At 55.4% G+C, this 21,381-nt stretch overlaps 2 protein-coding genes across 7 annotated transcripts in view; one reads left to right on the forward strand and one right to left on the reverse strand.

Annotated features, from left to right (window-relative positions):
• The window catches only part of LOC121106500, a 90,282-nt gene that overhangs the window by 62,401 nt on the left and 6,500 nt on the right, over positions 1-21,381 (forward strand). Inside the window, exons 9-11 of one of the 6 annotated variants that reach the window (XM_040657147.2) lie at positions 7,066-7,240; positions 7,406-7,513; positions 9,929-10,036. In XM_040657147.2, the coding sequence (XP_040513081.1) occupies positions 7,066-7,240; positions 7,406-7,446 (216 nt within the window). In that variant the 3' untranslated portion in view covers positions 7,447-7,513; positions 9,929-10,036. Of the gene's footprint in view, positions 1-7,065; positions 7,241-7,405; positions 7,908-9,928; positions 10,037-12,451; positions 12,620-15,246; positions 15,600-16,833; positions 16,925-21,381 lie in introns of those variants that run through there. The other 5 variants (XM_040657146.1, XM_040657145.1, XM_040657144.1 and 2 more) reach the window with 5 other exon arrangements.
• LOC121108887 lies at positions 7,788-11,525 on the reverse strand. Its single transcript, XM_040657155.1, has 6 exons — positions 11,271-11,525; positions 10,809-11,065; positions 10,523-10,608; positions 9,869-9,999; positions 8,522-8,633; positions 7,788-8,214 (listed from the first exon to the last, which is right to left on the reverse strand). The coding sequence occupies exons 2-6, from the start codon at positions 10,989-10,991 to the stop codon at positions 7,788-7,790; spliced, it is 939 nt and encodes a 312-aa protein (XP_040513089.1). The 5' UTR covers positions 10,992-11,065; positions 11,271-11,525.

Raw genomic sequence — 21,381 nt, forward strand, 5'->3', positions numbered from 1 at the left:
GGAGGGATGGGAACCTGTGGAGTCCTATAGGGTCTCCTAGGGCAAGGATGGGATCCAATGGGGCGTATGGGATTCTGTGGTGACCTATGGGGGAATATGGGATTCTATGGGGTCCTATGGGAAGGGATGGGACCCTATGGGGGGGTCCTCTGGGTGGGCAAATTGGAACTTACGGAGTTCTGTAGGGTGCCATGGGGATGGAATGGAATGCTGTGGGGAGATGGGATCTCATGAGCTCCTGCGGGGTCCCGTAGGTTCCCTGTAGGATGGCAGGGATTGGATGGGACGGGAGGTATGGGATTTTATGGTGTCTTATGGGGTCCTATGGAGTCCTAGGTTTGGAGAGATGGTGTTCTACGGGTTCCTCTTGTATCCTGGAGGAGCAGGGATGGTGTCGTATGGGGTCCTCTATCTAGAATGTTCCTCTATCTGCCTTCTGTCTTGCTGCTGCTGTGGCAGCTCATCTCCTCCTGAGTTCTTCTCCCTTAGCATTATCCCCTCCTCTTCTGCTGGCTCATTCTTCCCTCGGTGTACTCGTGGGCCGGAAAATAGCCCATGTTCCTGTCCAAACCTGGAAAGGCCTAGACTCGCACCTCTTTGCCTGGCTCCCAGGTGGCCCATGGGTCAAAGGTATCCCATTTGATCTAGAGTGTGCTGTTGCAACTCTTCTGTTTGATTCCCTGTCTGATTCCATGCTTTATTCAACGGATACAAGGTGGTGTATCCTCCGTGTATTTTCTATCCACTTCAACTGATGATGGACAAGTCCAGCAGATCAGGGCAACCTTTGCAACCAAGCTCAACAAATCCTTTGTAGCAATTGTGTAACATTTAACTCCCCCTTAGGCCCTCCCCTTCTTTCCCCTTCTGCTTCCTCTTTTTTTTTTTCTTTCTTTTTCTTTTCTGTTGCTAACCACCATGGAGGGTCACTTACGCTTCAATTTCAAGCAGCCTTTGAGCCACGGGGTGGTGTATGACTGCTGCTTTGTTTTCTGGCTCAAAGCTTGCTTCCTGAGGTATGTCTTGTGAGAAGACTCTAGGAGATGAGAGGTGGGTGTTGCCGTGTGGCAATCAGCGTCACTGTGCGGACACTTTTCCATTGGAAAGCATTTCTTTGGAGCTGTTTGCCTTCGGCCCAAGAGTGAAGGGAGTGCTCAGGTCCGCTTTGTGGACTGTTTGCTGGTGGAAGACCTGTCCTGTGACCAAAGAAGTCCTGTTTGCTCTGGGAGACTGGATGATGGTACCGTTGTATCCTGTGAAGACGAGCTACAAGTTGGTGTCTCCATACTGCCTCTTATCTGCTGGCAAGGCCGGGGAGATGGGCACCAAAGGCGTTCCTGCTGGGACCCAAAAGCCACAAGCTGTCACTCCAGACAGAGCTGACTCAACCACTTGGGACTTAGAAATAAGTATGTCCCGTCGTCGTCGTCATCGCCGCGGTCACCGTCCTCATCTACGGAACAACGCCCAACAGCCCACCTCTCCTGAAGAACAGCGACTGAATCAGGAACCACGCCGGACCCATGGTGGTGTCCATCTCCGTCTTGCTTCCTAGAGAGACTCCTTGCTCCCATTTCCTATCTTTTCTGCTGCCCTTCTTCCCTTCCCCATCACCCTAGTTTGTACCTATCAAGTCTCCTTGCTTCTATTTCCCATCTTTTCCATCGCTTTCCTTCCCTTCCCCATTACCCCGATCCGTACTAGTGTCCGTCCTCCCCTTCCCCATCTCCCTTATTGAGATTTGTAATAAACTGGTCGGACCACCATTTCAACCGCTGTTTCTTAATCTCATGCCGGGTATACGTATATCAAAGAACCTCCTCTCCCTCCTATGTGTTGGAGTGAGACAAGAGCTTATGGGTCAGAGTAAAAGTGAAGGCCAGTAAGCCTGACATGATCATGGGAGTCTGCTACAGGCCAGCCAAGCGGGATGAAGAGGTGGACAAGACACTGCCTAGACAGCTGGGTGAGGTCTCAAGGTCTCTCCCCCTTGTGGGGACCTGTGGGGGACTTCTACCTCCCAGACATCTGCTGGATTTATGATAGAGCTGACAGGGAACAGTCCCGCAGGTTCCCAGAGTGTGTGGGAGATCACTTCCTGACACGGCTGGTGAAGGAGCCAACGAGGGGAAGCAAAATCCTGGAGCTGCTGTTTGTTAACAGAGAAGGTCTTGTGGGGGACGTAAAGGTTGGATGCCGTCTGGGGCAAAGTGATCACAAGATGCGAGATTTCTCGATCCTTGCTGAAGCACGGCGGGGAGTCAGCAGAAGTGCCAGCAGGTCGGGCTTGGTGTCTTCTCACAGCTGATGGGTGACAGGACGAGGGGAAATGGCCTCAAGTTGCACCAGAGTAAGTTGAGGTTGGATATCAGGACTTTATGGAGGGTCTTTACGGAAAGGCTGTTTAAGCCCTGGAATGGGCTGCCCAGGGAGGTAGTTGAGTCCCTACCCCTGGATGTGTTTAACAGCCATCTGGATGTGGTGCTCAGGGACACGACTGAGCGGAGGGCTGTTGCAGTTGGGGTAGGATGGTGAGGTTGCGGTTGGACTCGATGATCTTGCAGGTCTTTTCCAACCTGAGCAATTCTATGATTCTATGATTCTATGATTCTATGATTCTATGATGCCATATCCATTCCAAGTCCGTCCCATACCCAGAGTCCATCCCATATCTTTCCCATTTCCTGTATCCATCCCATACCCATATCCCCACACCCCACACCCCTAGCCAATGTCCCAATCCCACGTGGTATATCCCCCATCCCCAGATCCCCATATCCCTACTCCAAATCCCATTCCCCGTCCCTCATCCCAACCCCAGCTCCCACTGTCAATCCCACTCCCTCATCCCTCTTCCCAATCGCACATCCCTAAAGCCAATCCCATCGCCCATCCCCTACAGCCATAGGCTGTCCCCCGAGGCCCCTCCTCCCTCGCCGCCGCTCGGCCCCGCCCCCGGCCTCTCATTGCTCAGCAGCTGTTCCGGCCCGGCCCGGCCCGGCCTCTCATTGCTCAGCGGCAGCGCCGCCGGCTCCGATTGGCTGAGGCGCAGCGCGCGGGAGCGGCCGTTGGCCGCTGGCTCGGGCCCGCCCGGCTCTCCCCTCAGCCGGCGCCGCTCCCTACCCGGGCGGCCCCGCACGGCCCCGCCGCTGCAGCCGCTGTGCGCCGGAGCTGTCCGGGCAGCCCCGAGCCGGAAGTGCGGCACGACGGGAGCGGTGCTGAGGACAGCGGCGCCGGAGGTGTGCGGGAGAACGGCTCCGGGACGGGGCCAGGGAGCGGAACCGTGCGCGGCCCTCCCCTCGGCCGTGGGAGAATATGCGGCTCTCGGGAGGGATGTGGGCTAATGGGGGCCTTTAGGGCTGTGCGGGTCTGATGGGAGGATCCGGGGCTCTAGGGGGCTGTGGTGAGGCTATAAGGAGGCTGTGGGGGCCATGGGAGCATCTAGGGAGATACGTGAGTGTAGGGCGTGTCTGGGGGCTGTGGGCCTATAGGAAGGGAGGTGTGGGGAGGCTTGAGGGAGGATGTGGGGCTCTAGAAAGCTGTGTGGCACTAAGGAAGGGGTCTAAATTTGCTCTGGGCCCGGCCCCTCATGCTTCGATCAGTTTGGCAATGGCAGTGTGTATCTGTGTGGGGAGAGGAGTGTGTGTAGCGATGGTGGTACTTAGGAGGAAGACACGGTTTGTCTTTTTCACTGTTGTATGGGGACACTCAGGTGAGAAAGCGTTGTGCTTTATGGCACAGTTTCCTTGGGCAAAGGCTGCTTTGGCAGCAGAGGTTTGGTGCCAGGAGGCATGAAAGCACTGAAGCAAATGCTGCCGTGCACTGGGCCCGGAGACATCAGCTCCCAGCACGTCCCTGGCGGTGGATGTGTGCACGCTCTGTGTCTGTCAGTGATTGCTCCAAAGGCTTTGTAGTCAGCTGTGCGTGGCTGTTTTCTTTTTAGGGCGTGGGAACAGAACAGAAAGTTCTGAAAGTGTTCCTGAATGTTCTTAAATTGTCTAAAAGAATTCAAGCAGTGCAAAGAAAGAAAGATAAAAAAAGAACAACAACCACCATTGTGTGTGCAGAACAGAACCCTGCTTTAATAGAGACTAAAGGTGATTGACATTCCTTTTTCTTCTTCTCTCCATGACTGAATGTGCACTCATCTTCTCTCTCTGCTCTGCTGCTCTCTGCACATGCCTTCCCGCTTCAGTTCTTCTGTTGAACTGCTGTCATCTTCATTTCTCTTCCTCTCTACCTTTGGAATCCCTTCCCTGATACCCCTTCCCTCCCTTCTCTCTTCTGTCTTTTCTGACTTCTCCTCTCTGCTGTCTTCCTCTCCTCTACTTGATGTTTTTTTCCCCCATCCTCTTCTCTCTCTTTTCTCTGCACCATTATTTCTCCTTATCCTTCTCCTGCACTTCTGTCTCTGTTGTTCCCTGCTCTCAGTCCTCTGCCCGTTATTCCCTTTGTCCCATTCTCCTCCTCCCTCTTCTCCCCTCTATCTGCTTGATCTCTTGCTGCTGCTGCTGTGGCAGCTCATCTACTCTTGCGCTCTTCTCCCTTAGATTCTCCGCACCTCTTCTGCTGGGTCATTCTTCCCCCCGTGCTCCCTCCTCCTCAGCTGCCTCTTCATTCTCCCAGTAATGGCTCCTATGGTGCCATTCTTTCTTGCCCGTACCCTCACTCTTCCTTCATCCGCATCTGCACTCTTCTGCTCTTCTTTTTCCCTGCTTCCTTTCTGCATCTGCATTCCTCTGCTGCTTTCCTTTCTTCCCTGTCTCCTCACTCCTCTGACTTCTGCATCAGCACTCCTCCTTTGCTCTTCTTTCTTCCCTGTGTCTTCGTCCTTTCTTCTGCATCTACTCTCCTTTTTTGCTCATCTTTCTTCTCTTCCTCGCTCCATTTCTGCATATGCCCTTCTTCTCTTCTTTCTTCCCCTTCTCCTCATTCCTCATTCTTCTGCATCTACACCCCTCTGCTTTCTTCTGGCTTGTGAATTCACTCCTTTCCTCAGCATCTGCGCTCCCCTTCTGCAGTTTTCTTCCCTGTCTCCTCACTCCTCTTTCTTCTGCGCTTACACTCCTCTTCTGCTGCTCTTTCTTGTTTCCTCACTGCTCTTTCTTCTGCATCTGCACTCTTCTTCAGGTGTTTTTTTCCCCTGCTTCCTCTCTCTTCTTCGTCTGCCCTGCTTTTCTGCTCTCTTTTCTTCCCTGTCACGTTACTTCTCTTTTTTTTCTGCATCTGCTCTCCTCTTCCTCTTTCTCCCCGGTATTCTCACTGCTCATTCACATGCACCTGCTCTCCTCTTCTACCGTTCTTTCCTCCTTGTATCCTCACTCTTTTTCTGACTGTTTTCCTTGCATCTCAGCACTCCCCTTTCACCTGCATCTGCTTTTCTCTTCTGCTGTGTTTTTTTTTTGTTTTTTTCCCCCTGCTTCCTCACTCCTCTTTTGTCTGCATTGGCTCTGCTCTTCTGCTCTTCTTTCTTCCCGCTATCCTCACTCCTTCTTTTGCAACTGTCCCTCCCTGTCTTTCCCTTCTTTTCTGTCCTCCCTGCTCTTTCCTCTGCATTCTCACTCTTGTTCTGTTCTTATTCCCCTGCGTCCTCATTCCTTTTTCCTCTGCTTCAACACTCCTCTGCTGTTGGACTTTGTTTCCTGTTTCCACGCTTCTCTTTATTCTGCGTCTGCACGTCTCTTCTCCTGCTTTATATTTTACCCATACTCACTCCTCTTTCTTTTGCATCTGCTCGTCTTTTCTGCTTTTTCTGTTTCCATTTCCCCACTGCTCGTTTTTCTGCTTCCCCACTCTGTTTCCATTGTTTTTCTTCCGTGTCTCCTCAGCCCTCTTTCATCGGCATCTACTCCTTTTCTACTGTTCTTTCTCCTCACTCCTCTTCCTTCTGCCTCTGCTCTCCTCTCTGCTTTGCTTTGTTCCCTGTCTCCTCACTTGTCTTCTGCATCCGTTGCCCTTCCTCTGCTTTTCCCCTGTATCCTCACTTGTCTTTCTTCGGACTGCTCTCCTTTGCTGCTCTTTGTTGTTCCCTGTGTCATCTCCTGTCTTCTGCATCTGCACCCTTCTGCTGTTCCTTTTTCCCGTATCTTCTCCCCTCTCTCCTCTTCCTGCCCTCCTCTTCTCTTCTGACCTTTCTTCCTTGTGCCCTCACCCCTCTTCTTCATCTCCACTCCTCTTGTGCTATTTGTTCTTCTTCATCTGCTCCCTTGCACTGTTCTTATGTTCATTGCACTATCCGCTCTTCTCTACGGCGCTTTTCATTCTCTGCTCTTCTGTCCTCGCTTCTTCTCTTCTGCCCTTCTCACTTGCCTCTTTCTTCTCTTCCCATCTCCTGTACTTTTGCTATGCTTCTTTTCCCTCTTCTCCCGTTCAGCTCCTCTCGATTTCTGCTTTTCTGTCTGACCTGTATTCACTCATCCCTTCTTCAGCTTTTCTCCCCATCTGCTTGTTTTTCGTCCCTTCATCCTCTCTTCTCCTCCTTTTCCACTTGTGCTCTTCTTTCTTACCTGTGTCTGTTCTTCTCTCCTTTGGCTCTTCTGTGAGTCAGTGTCTGTCTTGCCTTTATCCTCTCTTCTCCTGAAGATGGGGAGTTCTTGGAGTGGGTGGAGAGGAGGGCCAGTAAGAAGATGAGAGGGCTGAAGCACCTCTCCTATGAAGAAAGAATGAGGGACCTGGGATTGCTTAGCTTGGAGAAGGCTCTAAGGAGGCCTCACAGTGGCCTTTCAATAGTTGAAGGGAGCGTATAAAGAGGCGGGGGTACGAGTGTAACGAGGGGGGGTAGTGATAGGACATGCGGGAATGGTCTTAAAGTGAGACAGGGGAGGTCTAGGTGAGATATTTGGAGGAAGTTTTTCCCCCAGAGGGTGGTGAGGCACTGGAACAGGTTGCCCCTGGAGGTTGTGGATGCCCCAGCCCTGGAGGCATTCAAGGCCAGGCTGCATGTGGCACAGGGCACTTTGGTCTAGTGGTTGTCGACCCTGCACATAGCAGGGGGGGGTGGAAACTAGCTGGTCATTGTGGTCCTTTTCAACCCACGCCATTCTATGATTCTGTGATTCTTTATAGGCCGCAATCTTCCAGTTGGAAAGGGCCTCCAGAGACCGCTGGTATCCTCTGAGAGCTCTGAGCTGCCGCAACAATTGGAAGCTGACTTCATTTTTGGTCATCCCCTGCAGCGGAAAAGCTCTAACAGACAAGACAACCGTGATGCTGGATTTCCTTTGGCTTCAAGTAAAGCACTGTGAGATGTTCTGATGCCCTCCCACAATTCTTTCCCCCTCCACCGGCACAAGAGCTGGTGTGAAAAGACGCAATGACACTGTCACAGGCATTCTGGAGATTTCTACAGAATAGGCCGATGGTAAGGCTTTATTGACAGCTTTTTCCCCTCTACATTTCACTCTAGATCTCGTTGATGGGCCTGGAGAAGAGGAGGCGGTGTGGTGACTTCATTGCAGCCTTCCAGTATACAAAGGGAGCCTCCAAACAGGAGGGCAGTCGAACCTTTACAGTGGTAGGTGATGGCAGAAGAAGGGGAAGTGGTTTTGAGTTGAGAAATCCTTAAGATTGGATGTCAGGGAGAAGTTCTTTCCAGAGCCAGTGGTGAGATGCTGGAAGCGGATGCCCTGAGAGCCTGTGGGCGCTGTGTCCCTAGCAGTGTTCAAGGCCAGGTTGTTTGGGGCCCTGGGCAGCCTGGTCTACTGTTAGGTATGATGCAGATGGGATTGACGCATCAGTTTTGCAGCCTCGAGTGGAGCTCTGTCAGTCCTGGGCGCCCCATGCCCGCATCAGCGTGGGTAGCGGGTGGCCTTCCTGCGGGGTGGGGCTTTGGTGTTTGGAGGCTGACGCTGCGGAGACTGTGTTACTTGGTTTATCGGTGGCAGCACTCCCGCTCTGTTGGCGGAGGACTCTGCAGGCTGGCTGGCCTCACTCTGAGATGCTGCTGCAGCCACCTCCTCAGGTTCTTTGTGCACTGGCCTGCTCTTCTTAGCCCTCTGCCTGAGAAGTTGCACTGAGTCGCAGTGCAGCAGTGGTAGCCTGGATTCTTGGCCTTGGAACGTTTCCGCTTCCAGGTCTTCCTCACGGAAGCTCACGCGTTTTGTTCCCAGCGCTCGGCCCCGGTCTTCTTGGCCTTTGGTTCCTGCCTGGCCCTGCAGCTGGCAGGTCAGCGGCTGCTTTTGGGCTTCAGGCACTGCGCAGATCGCTGGCAGCAGACTGGAAGGACAGAGCGGGAGGGGTTCGCCTGAGTGGGTGATGGCTTTGGGGCCGCATCCTGCAAGCCGGAGCCAGGACCCTTGGCTGCAACGCAGCCTTCCCCACAGACAGCTCACCGGCAGCCCCGTGGCTCTCCCCCGTGGGATCCAGAGAGGGGCCAGCCCTGTGAGCTGGGGGGCTCCTGGCGTCCCCGGCCCAGCACTGTTGGGCAGCCACAAACAGGGGCCCTCTGGGGTCAGGGGATGGGCTCTCGTTGGGTCAGTAAATCACCCCCATGCACATGCCAAGCCAGAGCCTCCAGCCTCACCTGAATGTAGAGCTGTCCTTCCGCAGCAAGCTCCTTATCTTTCTGAATTCTCCTGCATCTACACTTGCCGAGCTCAAGCGTTTGATGAAGGTTGGCGTGCCAGCAAATCTCACTGCAATGGGGAAGGCAGAGGAGACTCCCCGTAAACCCTTGGGCTCACTCACAACGGGCCCTCAGGCCTGTTCCCCGAACATCCGAGAGGGCCGCTCCGCTCTACCGACTGCTGACCTCTGCGCTTCCCTTGGATCCTCCCTGAAACCATCTCTGGCCCCACTCCTCCTCTCTGCCATCTTGGGACTCTCTTTTGGGACTGCACTAGTGACGTTGGCTTTGGGAAAACGGGGCCGGGTGGTGATGATGAGCTGACAGGGTGACTTTTGGGGACCGTGTCCTTCCAGTGGGGGAGGGCAGGGCCTAAGATGCCGGCGTGCTCCTGCCATAGCCAGGGATGGGGGCACGTCACAGCCAGCGCCTTAGTTTTGAAGAGGCCGTGCTGAGCTGGCATGAAGCTTTGACACAAGTCCAGGCAACGCTACAGGCTTGGGGCAGAGTGGCTTGAAGACTGTGTAGAAGAAATGGAGCTGGGGGTGTTGATTGCCGCTAGACTGGACGTGAGCCAGCAGTGTGCCCAGGTGGCCATGAAGGCCAATGGCATCCTGGCTTGTATCAGAACTATTGTGGCCAGCAGGAACAGGGAAGGCATTCTCCCCCTGTACTCAGCACTGGTGAGGCCGCACCTGGAGTGCTGCGTCCAGTTTTGGGCCCCTCACTGTAAGAAAGACATCGAGGCCCTGGAGCGTGTCCAGAGGTGGGCAACAAAGCTGGTGAGGGAACTGGAGCACAGGCCTTATGAGGAGCGGCTGAAGGAGCTGGGATTGTGCAGCCTAGAGAAGAGGAGGCTCAGGGGAGACGTTATTGCTCTCTATAAGTAGCTGAAAGGAGGTTGTAGTGAGCTGGGGCTCAGCCTCTCCTCTCGTGTGCCTAGTGATAGGACTAGAGGGAATGGCTTCAAGCTGCACCAGGGAAGATTCAGGCTGGACGTTAGGAAATACTACTTCCCTGAAAGGGAGGTCAGGCACAGGAATGGGCTGCCCAGAGAGGTGGTGGAGTCACCGAGCCTGGTGGTGTTCTAAGAGCGTTTGGATGTTGTGTTGAGGGACATGGTTTAGCAAGAACCATTGGTGAAGGGCAAATGGTTGGACGGGATGATCCTGTGGGTCTTTTCCAACCTTAGCGATTCTATGATTCTATGATTCTAAGTCAGAGCCCTTGGCCGATGGTCAGCAAGGGATTTCCCATCTCAAGTGTGTGGCCCGTGGCATGGAAAGGAGCTGGAAGCTGCTTTACCTTTCTTGCCCTCTTGGACGAGAGGTGGCAAAGCCTCTTCTTTCTTTGGTTTCCCCTCAGCAGGGACGCTTCCTGAGGACTTGCGGTATATCCTCCCGGGCGGTGGTTTGGGCACAAACTCCATTTGAAACCTGTACGCGAGGAGAAGACAGTGAGCGTTGGGACGCAGCACTCCACTAATGGCTGTTGCTCTCTCTGATTGCCTGCGGACAGGCACATTTTCATTCTGCATTAAGGCAGCTGGTTTCTAAAGGCTGTAGCAGGGTCAGTTGGGATAGGACCAGGGGCAATTGTTTCAACCGGAAAGAGGGAAGATTTCCAATGGATATAAGGAAGATGTTTTGGACAGAAAAGTGGTGAGGCACTGCAACGTCTTGCCCAGAGAGGTGGTGGCTGCCTCGACAGGCATCCAAGGTCGGGCTGGACCAGGCTCAGAGCAGCCTCATCTGGCGGAAAATCCCTGCTCCCTGCAGGGAGTGCACAGTGTGGGAGTAGGTGCCCTTTCAGGATTCCTACCAGCTCAAATGATTTGATGATTCTATGCCGTATGCTCGTGGGCCGGACTGGGACAGCCATGGACACAAGGAACAAACACTACGGAATGAGAGCTGGGCAGCTGCAGCAAGCAGCAGCTGCAGCCACCAACATACTCACTCGGGAAAGACGACAAGGCAGCCAGAGAGCGCCAGGGAGGCCACCGGTGCCGCTCGGGACGCCACCATGTCCAGCAGCCAGGGGGCCTGCAGGGGAGGAACAGGGAGGATGTGAAACATCCTTGTGACGGCTGAGGCCCTGGGGACATGAGGAGCCCAAGGCAGGGAGAGCTGACGGCCCCGCAGCACTTGCACGGCCCGAGCAGCTGGCCAGGTCCTTGTGGGCCGTGCGCGGGCACAGCAAGGGTCACGGGACTGCCCGGGCCACGCAGAAACCTACAGCTCACCTTGAGAAGAGCTCTTCTGAATTTCTCTTTGCCTGACAGCTTCTCGAGGAAGTCGCGGTAGAATTTCATTTGAAATGTCAGGCCATCAATGTGGAGCACTCCAATGCCCTTTAGGACAACGGCAACGTTCTCGCCATTCTTCAGGCAGCCGGAGATCAGGGACACGGTGCTTTGGATGCACATCTTTGCTCTCTGCCAGGTCACAGAGGCAGTTGCGGCCACCTTGCTGTATTTCAGCGGCTCCACCTTCCTATGGGCTGAAAAATGCGAGGGACGCAGTTGATGATACGGTTGGTTTTCCGCAGTGCTTCCCTAGAACTGCTTCTTGAGGCCGTCAGCCAGAACAGCCCATGTTTGCATGGACTCCTGCCACGGGGAGGTTTGCCTTTGAGAACGGAGGCGGTGGCCCTGTTTGCCCTGTCCATGAAGCCAGCAAGAGTTTAATCCCCCCGCCGACCCTACCTGGCAGGGACTCCCTGCGGGGCTTGAGGTGGTGCGTGGCTATCAGGTTTGCAGACAGGTGAAACACCGGCCACTGCAGAGTCACGGTCCCGTCCTCACTCCTGATGTCTTTGTTGATGGTGTCAAAGGTGCCGAAGGTGGCAATCCAGACCCCCTGCAAGTGAAAGAGGAAGGAAGGGCGCAAGGGTTATGGGCCGGCTGGAGGAAGAGCCCATGTGGTGGTCCAACGCAGGGGCGCAGCTGAGGAGCCCTCTCGCGCTGCTCAGAGGCACAAGCCAGGGCATCGGGAATGGCTTTGGGAAGGGGCTGCACAGTCCTCTCCTTCCCCTGGCCCTCCCAAATGCAGCACAGCAGTCAGGGCAGAAGCAGCCTGGTGGGATCCAGAGGCTTGCCACGATTGGCCTCAGCCCTGAGATAGGACACCGCCCAGCACAGGTGATCCCGCAGGATGTGCAGGAAGCCCACGGCATGCCCAGAAGAGACATGTGGGGTGAGTTTCCTGCTTTCTGTGGAGGGGAAGACCGAGAGGAAGTCTCATCTGAGCCGGGCAGGGAGAGGAGGAAGCCGCCAGCCAACCCACCTTCTGCACCAGGAGGTGCTCTTGTACGTAGTCGGCCACCGCATCCCAGACGGCAACTCGCTCTGGAGGGCAAAGAAAAGCAGGTCACACTCTGCATCTGCCGCTTCCCGGCACCGCTACCGCTGCCAGGCGGGAGTGAGGTGGCAGATGGGAAGTGTCGTCTCCGTCCCGAGCTTGGCTGCAGCAGCGTGCTGTGGTGGCTCTGGACCCGTGTACCTTGGGTGTCGGTGCATGTGGGTCTGGAGGCACACCGCGCTGCGGGGCCATCCTTGCAGAAGCTCATCCTGTTCCGCCTCGTGCCGGCGGGTTGCTCCTTGTTGGCGCCAGCCATGCCGGAGCTCATCCCTTCAGACGCGTCTGCTCTCTGCCAGATGCTCCTTCAGGATGCAGGACCCACCAGCGTGCACCGCCTTCGTACCCCTCCCGGGTGGCCGTGTCACAAACGTCGCCGCGGTGACAGCGTGGGCAGTGCTGGCCGCAGCCCATGATGACGCTGGCACCAGCAGCCTGCTGCCCGCCCCGGGTGGGAGTGCTGGCTCCTCTCTGTTTCCTCTCTCTTCCTTTCTGTGCTCTCCATGTTATGTTACTCCTTTTCCTTTAGTAGCCGTTGCCTGAATTGATGTTCAAGTAGTTGACACAGAAGCAACGACTGTTCCAAAGGACTCTACCCGTCTTGTTGAAGACCAGTTGGCAGAAGGTTTCTTTGTTTTGCCTGGAAGTTTTTTCATGGATTCTTTGTTAGAACAGTCACTAAATTACCTGACATTGATCCTCTGCGTCATTGCTGTGACTGCGTCGCTCCCGCAACCGTAGCGGGCAGGGAGTGCTTTGTTTGGGGGATCCCAGGGATTTGCTTTTGTCACAGGCTTTGAAGGGGAAGGGGGGACCTGTGGGGTCCTATGGGGTCCTACGGGGGGTATGGGATCCTATGGGGTGCTCTAGGTTTCTAGAGGGTTTTATGGGGAGAGGGGGGAGAAGGGATTTGCTGGGGTTGTGTTGGGCCCCATGGGGGGAATGGGATGTCATGAGGTCCTATGGGGTCCTATAGATTCCTCCTGGGGGGACGGGCATGGGATTTTATTGTGTCTTATGAGGTCCTGGTTTTGTAGGAATGTGATCCAGTGGGGTCCTTGAGAGTTCTAGGGGGCGGGGTTAAAAATCATCGCGTCCAAACATGGCCTACCCATAGCAGCCCAACTCTAACAGCCCTCCGCTCAAGCACGTCCCTGAGCAGCGCATGCAGACGGTTTTGAAACACATGCGGGGATGGTGACTCAACCACCTCCCTGGGGAGAAATATCCTTCAGGCCATGTGGGGTTCTATGGGGGAATGGTACCTTCGTGGAGTCTGTGGGGTCCTTTGAGTAGTATGGGGGAGGGATGGGAACATACGGAGTCCTCTAGGGGAAAGCATGGGGAAGGTATGTGATCCTATGGGGTCCTATAGGGTCCTATGGTGGCCTATGGGGTGGTGGGAGGGAAGAATGTGACTCTGTGCTGTGCTATGTTGTCCTATGGTGGGTATGGGGTTCTGTGGGGTCCTATGGTGTCGTATGGGAGGGGATGGGACTCTCTGGGGGTCCTATAGGGTTCTATGCATGGGGGGATTGGAACCTATGGAGTCGCACAGGGCCCCATGTGGAAGGTATGGGATCCCAAGAGATCCTATGGGGGCTGGGCTCTCGTGAAGTCTATGGGGTCCTATAGGCTCCTGTTTTGGGGGGGAGATAGGGGATTTGATGGTGTCTTATTGGGTCTGATGGGGTGCAAGTGTTGGGAAGATGGGATCCTATGGGGTCCTCTAGGGTTCCTGGGGGTGGGGTGATATGGGGTAGTCTGTGGTAGAATGGGATCTTATAAGGGTCTCTGGGGACCAAAAAATAGCCCATGTTCCTGTCCAAACCTGGAAAGGCCTAGACTCGGACCTCTTTGCCTGGCTCCCAGGTGGCCCATGTGTCAAAGGTATCCCATTTGATCTAGAGTGTGCTGTTGCAACTCTTCTGTTTGATTCCCTGTCTGATTCCATGCTTTATTCTACTTATAAAAGGTGTTGTATGCTGCTTTATTTTCTGGCTCAAAGCTTGCTTCCTGAGGTATGTCTTGTGAGAAGACTCTAGGAGATGAGAGGTGGGTGTTGCCGTGTGGCAATCAGCATCACTGTGCGGACACTTTTCCATTGGAAAGCATTTCTTTGGAGCTGTTTGCCTTGGGCCCAAGAGTGAAGGGAGTGCTCAGGTCCGCTGTGTGGACTGTTTGCTGGCGGAAGACCTGTCCTGTGACCAAAGAAGTCCTGTTTGCTCTGGGAAATTGCAGGATGATACCATTGTATCCTGTGAAGACGAGCTACAAGTTGGCGTCTCCATACTCCCTCTTATCTGCTGGCAAGGCTGGGGAGATGGGCACCAAAGGCGTTCCTGCTGGGACCCAAAAGCCACAAGCTGTCACTCCAGACAGAGCTGACTCAACCACTTGGGACTTAGAAATAAGTCTGTCCCGTCGTCGTCGTCATCGCCGCGGTCACCGTCCTCATCTACGGAACAACGCCCAACGGCCCACCTCTCCTGAGGATCAGCGACTGAATCAGGAACCACGCCGGACCCATGGTGGTGTCCATCTCCGTCTTGCTTCCTAGAGAGACTCCTTGCTCCCATTTCCTATCTTTTCTGCTGCCCTTCTTCCCTTCCTCATCACCCTAGTTTGTACCTATCAAGACTCCTTGCTTCTATTTCCCATCGTTTCCATCGCTTTCCTTCCCTTGCCCATTACCCCGATCCGTACTAGTGTCCGTCCTCCCCTTCCCCATCTCCCTTATTGAGATTTGTAATAAACTGGTCGGACCACCATTTCAACCGCTGTTTCTTAATCTCACGCCGGGTATACGTATATCAAAGAACCTCCTCTCCCTCCTATGCGTTGGAGCGAGACAAGAGCTTATGGGTCAGAGTAAAAGCGAAGGCCAGTAAGCCTGAGATGATCATGGGAGTCTGCTACAGGCCAGCCAAGCGGGATGAAGAGGTGGACAAGACACTAGCCAATCCCTAGCCAATGTCCCAATCCCACGTGGTATATCCCCCATCCCCAGATCCCCAGATCCCTACTCCAAATCCCATTCCCCGTCCCTCATCCCAACCCCAGCTCCCACTGTCAATCCCACTCCCTCATCCCTCTTCCCAATCGCACATCCCTAAAGCCAATCCCATCGCCCATCCCCTACAGCCATAGGCTGTCCCCCGAGGCCCCTCCTCCCTCGCCGCCGCTCGGCCCCGCCCCCGGCCTCTCATTGCTCAGCAGCTGTTCCGGCCCGGCCCGGCCCGGCCTCTCATTGCTCAGCGGCAGCGCCGCCGGCTCCGATTGGCTGAGGCGCAGCGCGCGGGAGCGGCCGTTGGCCGCTGGCTCGGGCCCGCCCGGCTCTCCCCTCAGCCGGCGCCGCTCCCTACCCGGGCGGCCCCGCACGGCCCCGCCGCTGCAGCCGCTGTGCGCCGGAGCTGTCCGGGCAGCCCCGAGCCGGAAGTGCGGCACGACGGGAGCGGTGCTGAGGACAGCGGCGCCGGAGGTGTGCGGGAGAACGGCTCCGGGACGGGGCCAGGGAGCGGAACCGTGCGCGGCCCTCCCCTCGGCCGTGGGAGGCGGGCATTTGGGACGGCTGAAGGACTCGGGGCCCCCACCGGCGCAGCGCTGCTGCCCGCATCCGGGCCGTGCCCCCCCGAGCCCTCGAGCGCGGCTCCCGGTGCCCCTCCCCCGGGGCTGAGGTGGGTCTGTGGCTAGAGGGGACAATGGGGGAGATATGGTGGGGATGTGGGAGTTGAGGGGGCTGCGGGGGGCTACAGGGCGGATATAGGGGAATATGCGGCTCTCGGGAGGGATGTGGTGAGGTAAGGCTATAGGGCGGGATGTGGGGCTCTAGGGGGCTGTGGGGGACTCAGGAAGGGATGTAAGGGGGATATGGGACAAGAGGGGGCTGTGGGGGACTCAGGAAGGGATGTAAGGGGGATATGGGAGAAGAGGGGGCTGTGGGGGGGTGTTTGGGAAGTGCTGTTGAATCATGTCCTGAAGCTCTGATTGCCCACCTGAGGCCAGCCCTGAGTGAGCCGTGGGAGCCCAGGTGAAGGCAATCCAGCTGTGTGAGTGGAAGGGCTGGAGCCAGGCTGCAGCTCTCCTAGAGCCTGCTGAAGGGCTGACTGCCCCTGGGGAAGGATCTCTTTCTGGAGATGGCTCCTCTGGGAGTTTTTTCTGCGAGCCCGGGACACGGGTGAGCCTTTTCATTCATTTCCAGCTCTCCCTTTCCAACGTGATCATCTTTCTAGCTGTGCGATCTGTGGGCACCGGCCTAACTGCAGCGCTGTGTATCTTTGTTGTTCATACAAAGGGATATAGGAGACTGGGGCTGGTTGGCTCTAGTGGGGACAGAATCCTAGAATATGTCAATCTCTCCTCGTTTGGTTTCTGTTAGGACGGGGGGAAGGGGAGCGGCGTGAAGCTGCGTGCATTCCCTGCTGCGGGGCTGTACTGGCAGCGGTGCGGTTGGTTTTTTTCTGCTTGGGAGGGTGGGAAGGAGCTCAGCAGGCCTGGCTCGGGGCCTGCTGGCCCTAAGGAGGCCCCTCTGGGCCCGGCCCCTCATGCTTCGGTCAGGTTGGCAATGGCAGTGTGTATCTGTGTGGGGAGAGGAGTGTGTGTAGCGATGGTGGTACTTGGTGGTACAATGGTGGAGGAAGACACGGTTCGTCTTTTTCACTGTTGTATGGGGACACTCAGGTGAGAAAGCGTTGTGCTTTATGGCACAGTTTCCTTGAGTAAAGGCTGCTTTGGCAGCAGAGGTTTGCTGCCAGGAGGCATGAAAGCACTGAAGCAAATGCTGCCGTGCACTGGGCCCAGAGACATCAGCTCCCAGCACGTCCCTGGCGGTGGATGTGTGCACGCTCTGTGTCTGTCAGTGATTGCTCCAAAGGCTTTGTAGTCAGCTGTGCGTGGCTGTTTTCTTTTTAGGGCGTGGGAACAGAGGGCAACTCGCTGATGGGAGTGATGGTGTCCTGCTCGGAAGTGGATGTGCTGGGTGGCAGAAGAGGATTCGTGGCCGTGTGTGGAAAATCTCTCTGCTCCTTCCTGAAGGTAAGTTTTTCAAAGTGAGACACACGCAGCTGCATTTGCAGGGTGCCATGAAGGTGTCTTGAAGCTCCGATTGCGACAGATCCGCCAGAGGTCCCTCCTGTTATAACTCAGGAAACAAAGAAAGTACAGGATAGACCGGTAGGGGAGCCTCCTGATCAGTGGCCCCCTGCCCAGACTGGTTTGCACATAACAGCCCAGCCATACATGGCAACAGAATTGATGGATTTAGTCCAACGATTCAGGCAAAAGCCGAGAGAAAGTGTGCCAGCTTGGTTATTGAGACTGTGGGACTCTGGGGCAGAAAGTGTTATGGTGAATGGTCCGGAGATATCCAAGTTGGCCACCATGAGTGCCCATCCTGCCCTGAGGCAGAGGCTATACGCTGGTGTCCAATAATACCAATGAAAACCACTCTATAATAGATTGGTTGATGTCGGCAGGCCGTATGGTCTGGCCAAATGAATGCAATATACCTCTACATGCAGGGATGTGGACTGTCAAAATGATATCCGAGAAGTAGGTGTAAGGGAAGCCTCTACTTTCTAAATAGTCTGGATTGCCACCTTCAGCTCCTTTGACACCATCTCCAAAGACATCAGGACTGAGGATGGGACCGTGACTCTGCAGTGGCCGGTGTTTCACTTCTCTGCAAACCTGATAGCCACGTACGACCTCAAGAACCCGCAGGGAGTCCCTACCCGGTAGGAAGGAGAAATTAAACTTTGCTGGCTTCACGGGCAGGGCAAACAGGGCCACCGCCTCCGTTCTCAGAAGTAAACCTCCCCCTGGCAGGAGTCCATGCAAACATGGGGCTGTTCTGGCTGATGGCCTCAAGAAGCAATTCTAGGGAAGCACTGTGGAAAACCAGTTGTATAATGAACTGCTTTCCTCGCATTTTTCCTTCCATAGGACGGTGGAGCTGTTGAAATACAGTGAGGTGGCCACAGCTGCCTCTGTGACCTGGCAGAGAGCACAGATGTGCATCCAAAGCACCGTGTCCCTGCTCTCCGGCTGCCTGAAGAATGGCGAGAACGTTGCCGTTGTCCTCAAGGACATTGGAGTGCTCCACATTGATGGCCTGACCTTTCAAATGAAATTCTACCGCGACTTCCTCGAGAAGCTGTCAGGCAAAGAGAAATTCAGAAGAGCTCTTCTCAAGGTGAGCTGTAGGTTTCTGCGTGACCCGGGCAGTCCCGTGACCCTTGCTGTGCCTGCGCATGGCCCACAAGGACCTGGCCAGCTGCTCGGGCCGTGCAAGTGCTGCGGGGCCGTCAGCTCTCCCTGCCTTGGGCTCCTCGTGTCCCCAGGGCCTCAGCTGTCACTAGGATGTTTCACATCCTCCCTGTTCCTCCCCTGCAGGCCCCCTGGCTGCTGGACACGGTGGCGTCCCGAGCGGCACCGGTGGCCTCCCTGGCGCTCTCTGGCTGCCTTGTCGTCTTTCCCGAGTGAGTATGTTGGTGGCTGCAGCTGCTGCTTGCTGCAGCTGCCCAGCTCTCATTCCGTAGTGTTTGTTCCTTGTGTCCATGGCTGTCCCAGTCCTGCCCACGAGGATATGGCATAGAATCATCAAATCGTTTGAGCTGGAAGGAATCCTGAAAGGGCACCTACTCCCACTCCCCTGCAGGGAGCAGGGACAGCTCCCACCAGCTTCCAGTTCCTTTCCATGGCACGGGCCACCAACTTGAGATTGGAAATCCCTTGCTGACCATCAACCAAGGGCTCTGACTTGTGTCAGAGCTTCACGCCAGCTCAGCACGGCCTCTTCCCACAAGCAATTGCTGGCCTCTCCAAAACTAAGGCGCTGGCTGTGACGTGCCCCCATCCCTGGCTATGGCAGGAGCACGTCAGGGTCTTAGGCTCTGCCCTCCCCCAGTATAAGGACATGGTCCCCAAAATTCACCCTGTCAGCTCAACATCCCCACCCGGCTCCACTTTCCCAAAACCAATGTCACTATTGCAGTCCCAAAAGAGAGTCCCAAGATGGCAGAGAGGAGGAGTGGGGCCAGCGATGGTTTCAGGGAGGGTCCTGGGCGGTGCAGATGTCAGCAGTGTGGGGAGCAGAGCAGCCCTCGCGCATGTTCTGGGAACAGGCCTGAGCGCCCCTTGTGAGTAAGCCCAAGGGTATACGGAGAGTCTCCTCTGCCTTCCCCATTCCAGTGAGATTTGCCGGCACACCAACCTTCATCAAATTCTTGAACAAGGATAGATGGAGGAGAATTCAGAAGGATAAGGAACGTATTGCGAAGGAGAGCTCTACGTCCAGGTGAAGCTAGAGGCTCTGGCTTGGCATGTGCATGGGGGTGATTTACTGACCCAACGAGAGCCCATCCCCTAAGCCCAGAGAGTCCCTGTTTGTGGCTGCCCAACAGTGCTGGGCCGGGGACGCCAGGAGCCCCCCAGCTCACAGGGCTGGCCCCTCTCTGGATCCCACGGGGGAGAGCCACGGGGCTGCCGGTGAGCTGTCTGTGGGGAAGGCTGCGTTGCAGCCAAGGGTCCTGGCTCCGGCTTGCAGGATGCGGCCCCAAAGCCATCACCCACTCAGGCGGACCCCTCCCTCTCTGTCCTTCCAGTCTGCTGCCAGCGATCTGCGCAGTGCCTGAAGGCCAAAAGCAGCTGCTGACCTGCCAGCTGCAGGGCCAGGAAGGAAGCAAAGGCCAAGATGACCTGGGCCGAGCGCTGGAAACCAAACGCATTTGCTTCCATGAGGAAGAACGAGAAGCGGTAGAAGCCCATCGTGTGGGTGCACTGCTGAAGTTCTGAAAGCCAAGGCCTCGCTCCCTCAGGTTACCTTGAGGGAGACAACAGCTTTCATCAAAGATTCAAGATCTTCCTCAAGGGCTCATTCCAGCCTGTCCATGGAGTCCCAAGGCCGCCCATCCAGGCTGCCACTTGTGGCTTGCGACTCTGTCAAACTTGTCAGGCAGAGGACTGAGAAGAGCAGGCAGAAAGAACCTGAGGAGATGGCAGCATCATCATCTCAGGGTGAGGCCAGCTAGCCTGAGGAGTCCTCCGCCGGAAAATGCACGGACGAGGGACAGTGGGGGCCCATCCGCGATCTCTTTCCTCTGGAGATGCTTAGGAGCAAAACTCTTCTGCTGGTATGGGAGTAGGCAAGGGACGAAGAGAGGAATAGGAGTTGCTGCCTTCCTCTCGGTGCCCTGACCTGAAGCAACCACCGGGGTCACGGATTCCCATCAGCCTCGGCTTTCTATCTGTACAGAAATCCTTCTTGTTTTCTACGCATATGGAAAGCTCTAGAGAAAAATAAAACAAATGTCTGACAGAGTGGTATGGTGGTGATTTGTGTATCCCCAGTGCTCTTTCATGGGAATGAGTATGGAGGGCTTCACAGTGTGGCTGTGTAATCAGCCCACCATGCACCTGGGAGCAGGACTACCTCAGGGCCATTTTCCCAACCCCTTTTTCCATCCTCGGCACTTTCTCCATCTGAAGGACCATTCTCATGGCCTCGGGAGAAAGGAACGCCCCTTGCTAGAGACGCCAGATGCAAGCTGGCCCTTGGAGCAAAGTGGGAAAGATCTGAATGTGCTTGGAGGAAGGGGAAGGGGAAAGGAGAGGCTGTGAGTGCAGCCGGTGAGAAACAGAGGCTGCTAGGCTGTTGAGCTAGGGCCATAAGGGAACAGGGAATTCAAGAGAGCAAGGCAGAGCCTAACTCAGCAGTGCTACTGTCCTGAGACATGGGTACCAGCAAAAGAGGATGGAAATATGTAATTGATTGAGTTTGTCTGCTCCGGGCTTGGATTATTCCTTGTAGAAAGAGAGGGAGTGATTGTTTTGCATCGTTCCAAGCAGCTGTGGATAATTCTCCCGGACTAATTGTTTTGGTGCAGTTTGCCCAAGGAAAACTGGAGTAGATGACACTTAACAAGGCAGCAACGTACAAGGCTCAGACAGTTCTTTGCAGGTGGGAGAGAACAACGGTTCTCCCCCATTGAGTGACCTGAGAATGGGTTTGGCAGGCGCTGTCTGTAGAGCGTGTATCACTGAGCAAAATGGCAATGGAAGCTTCAGGAGCTGCGACCTGGGGACTGCCCCAGGTCTGAGCTGCCGCATCAGCTGCAGGCTTTACCAGGAAGTCAGGAAATCCCATTCTCCATCTCTTTACAGCGTGAACCAATGATGGAGTTAGCTGGAGGGTAAGCCTTCCCTAATACAGAGATCCAGCACACCACGACGCTTATACCGTTGCCTGTGGCTCTGCAGGTTGACACAATCTAAGAGTATTGATGATTGGTTTGCGGTTGAAGTTCAGGTCCTCTCATGGGCCAGTGCTCGGTGGTGTTACTGGATGCCTGCGGGTGTTTGGTGCAGGTCCATCTTATGTTCTGATGTCTGAAGTGCAAGCTGGAACCGGTTCTGGGGATGCCCCCCCTTCGGGGTCAGAAGTTTGCAGCGAGGAAGACT

This window comes from Gallus gallus, unplaced genomic scaffold (assembly GCF_016699485.2).
Source record: "Gallus gallus isolate bGalGal1 unplaced genomic scaffold, bGalGal1.mat.broiler.GRCg7b scaffold_46, whole genome shotgun sequence".
In the NCBI taxonomy this organism is placed as follows: Eukaryota; Metazoa; Chordata; class Aves; order Galliformes; family Phasianidae; genus Gallus; species Gallus gallus.

Coding starts and splice junctions, on each gene's coding strand:
- LOC121108887 (XM_040657155.1), bottom strand. CDS start 10,991: ATGTGCATCCAAAGCACCGTGTCCCTGATCTCCGGCTGCCTGAAGAAT. Junction 10,000..10,522: donor TGCCTTGTCGTCTTTCCCGA/GTGAGTATGTTG, acceptor CCTCGCGTACAG/GTTTCAAATGGAGTTTGTGC. Junction 8,634..9,868: donor CGTCCAAGAGGGCAAGAAAG/GTAAAGCAGCTT, acceptor TCCCCATTGCAG/TGAGATTTGCTGGCACGCCA.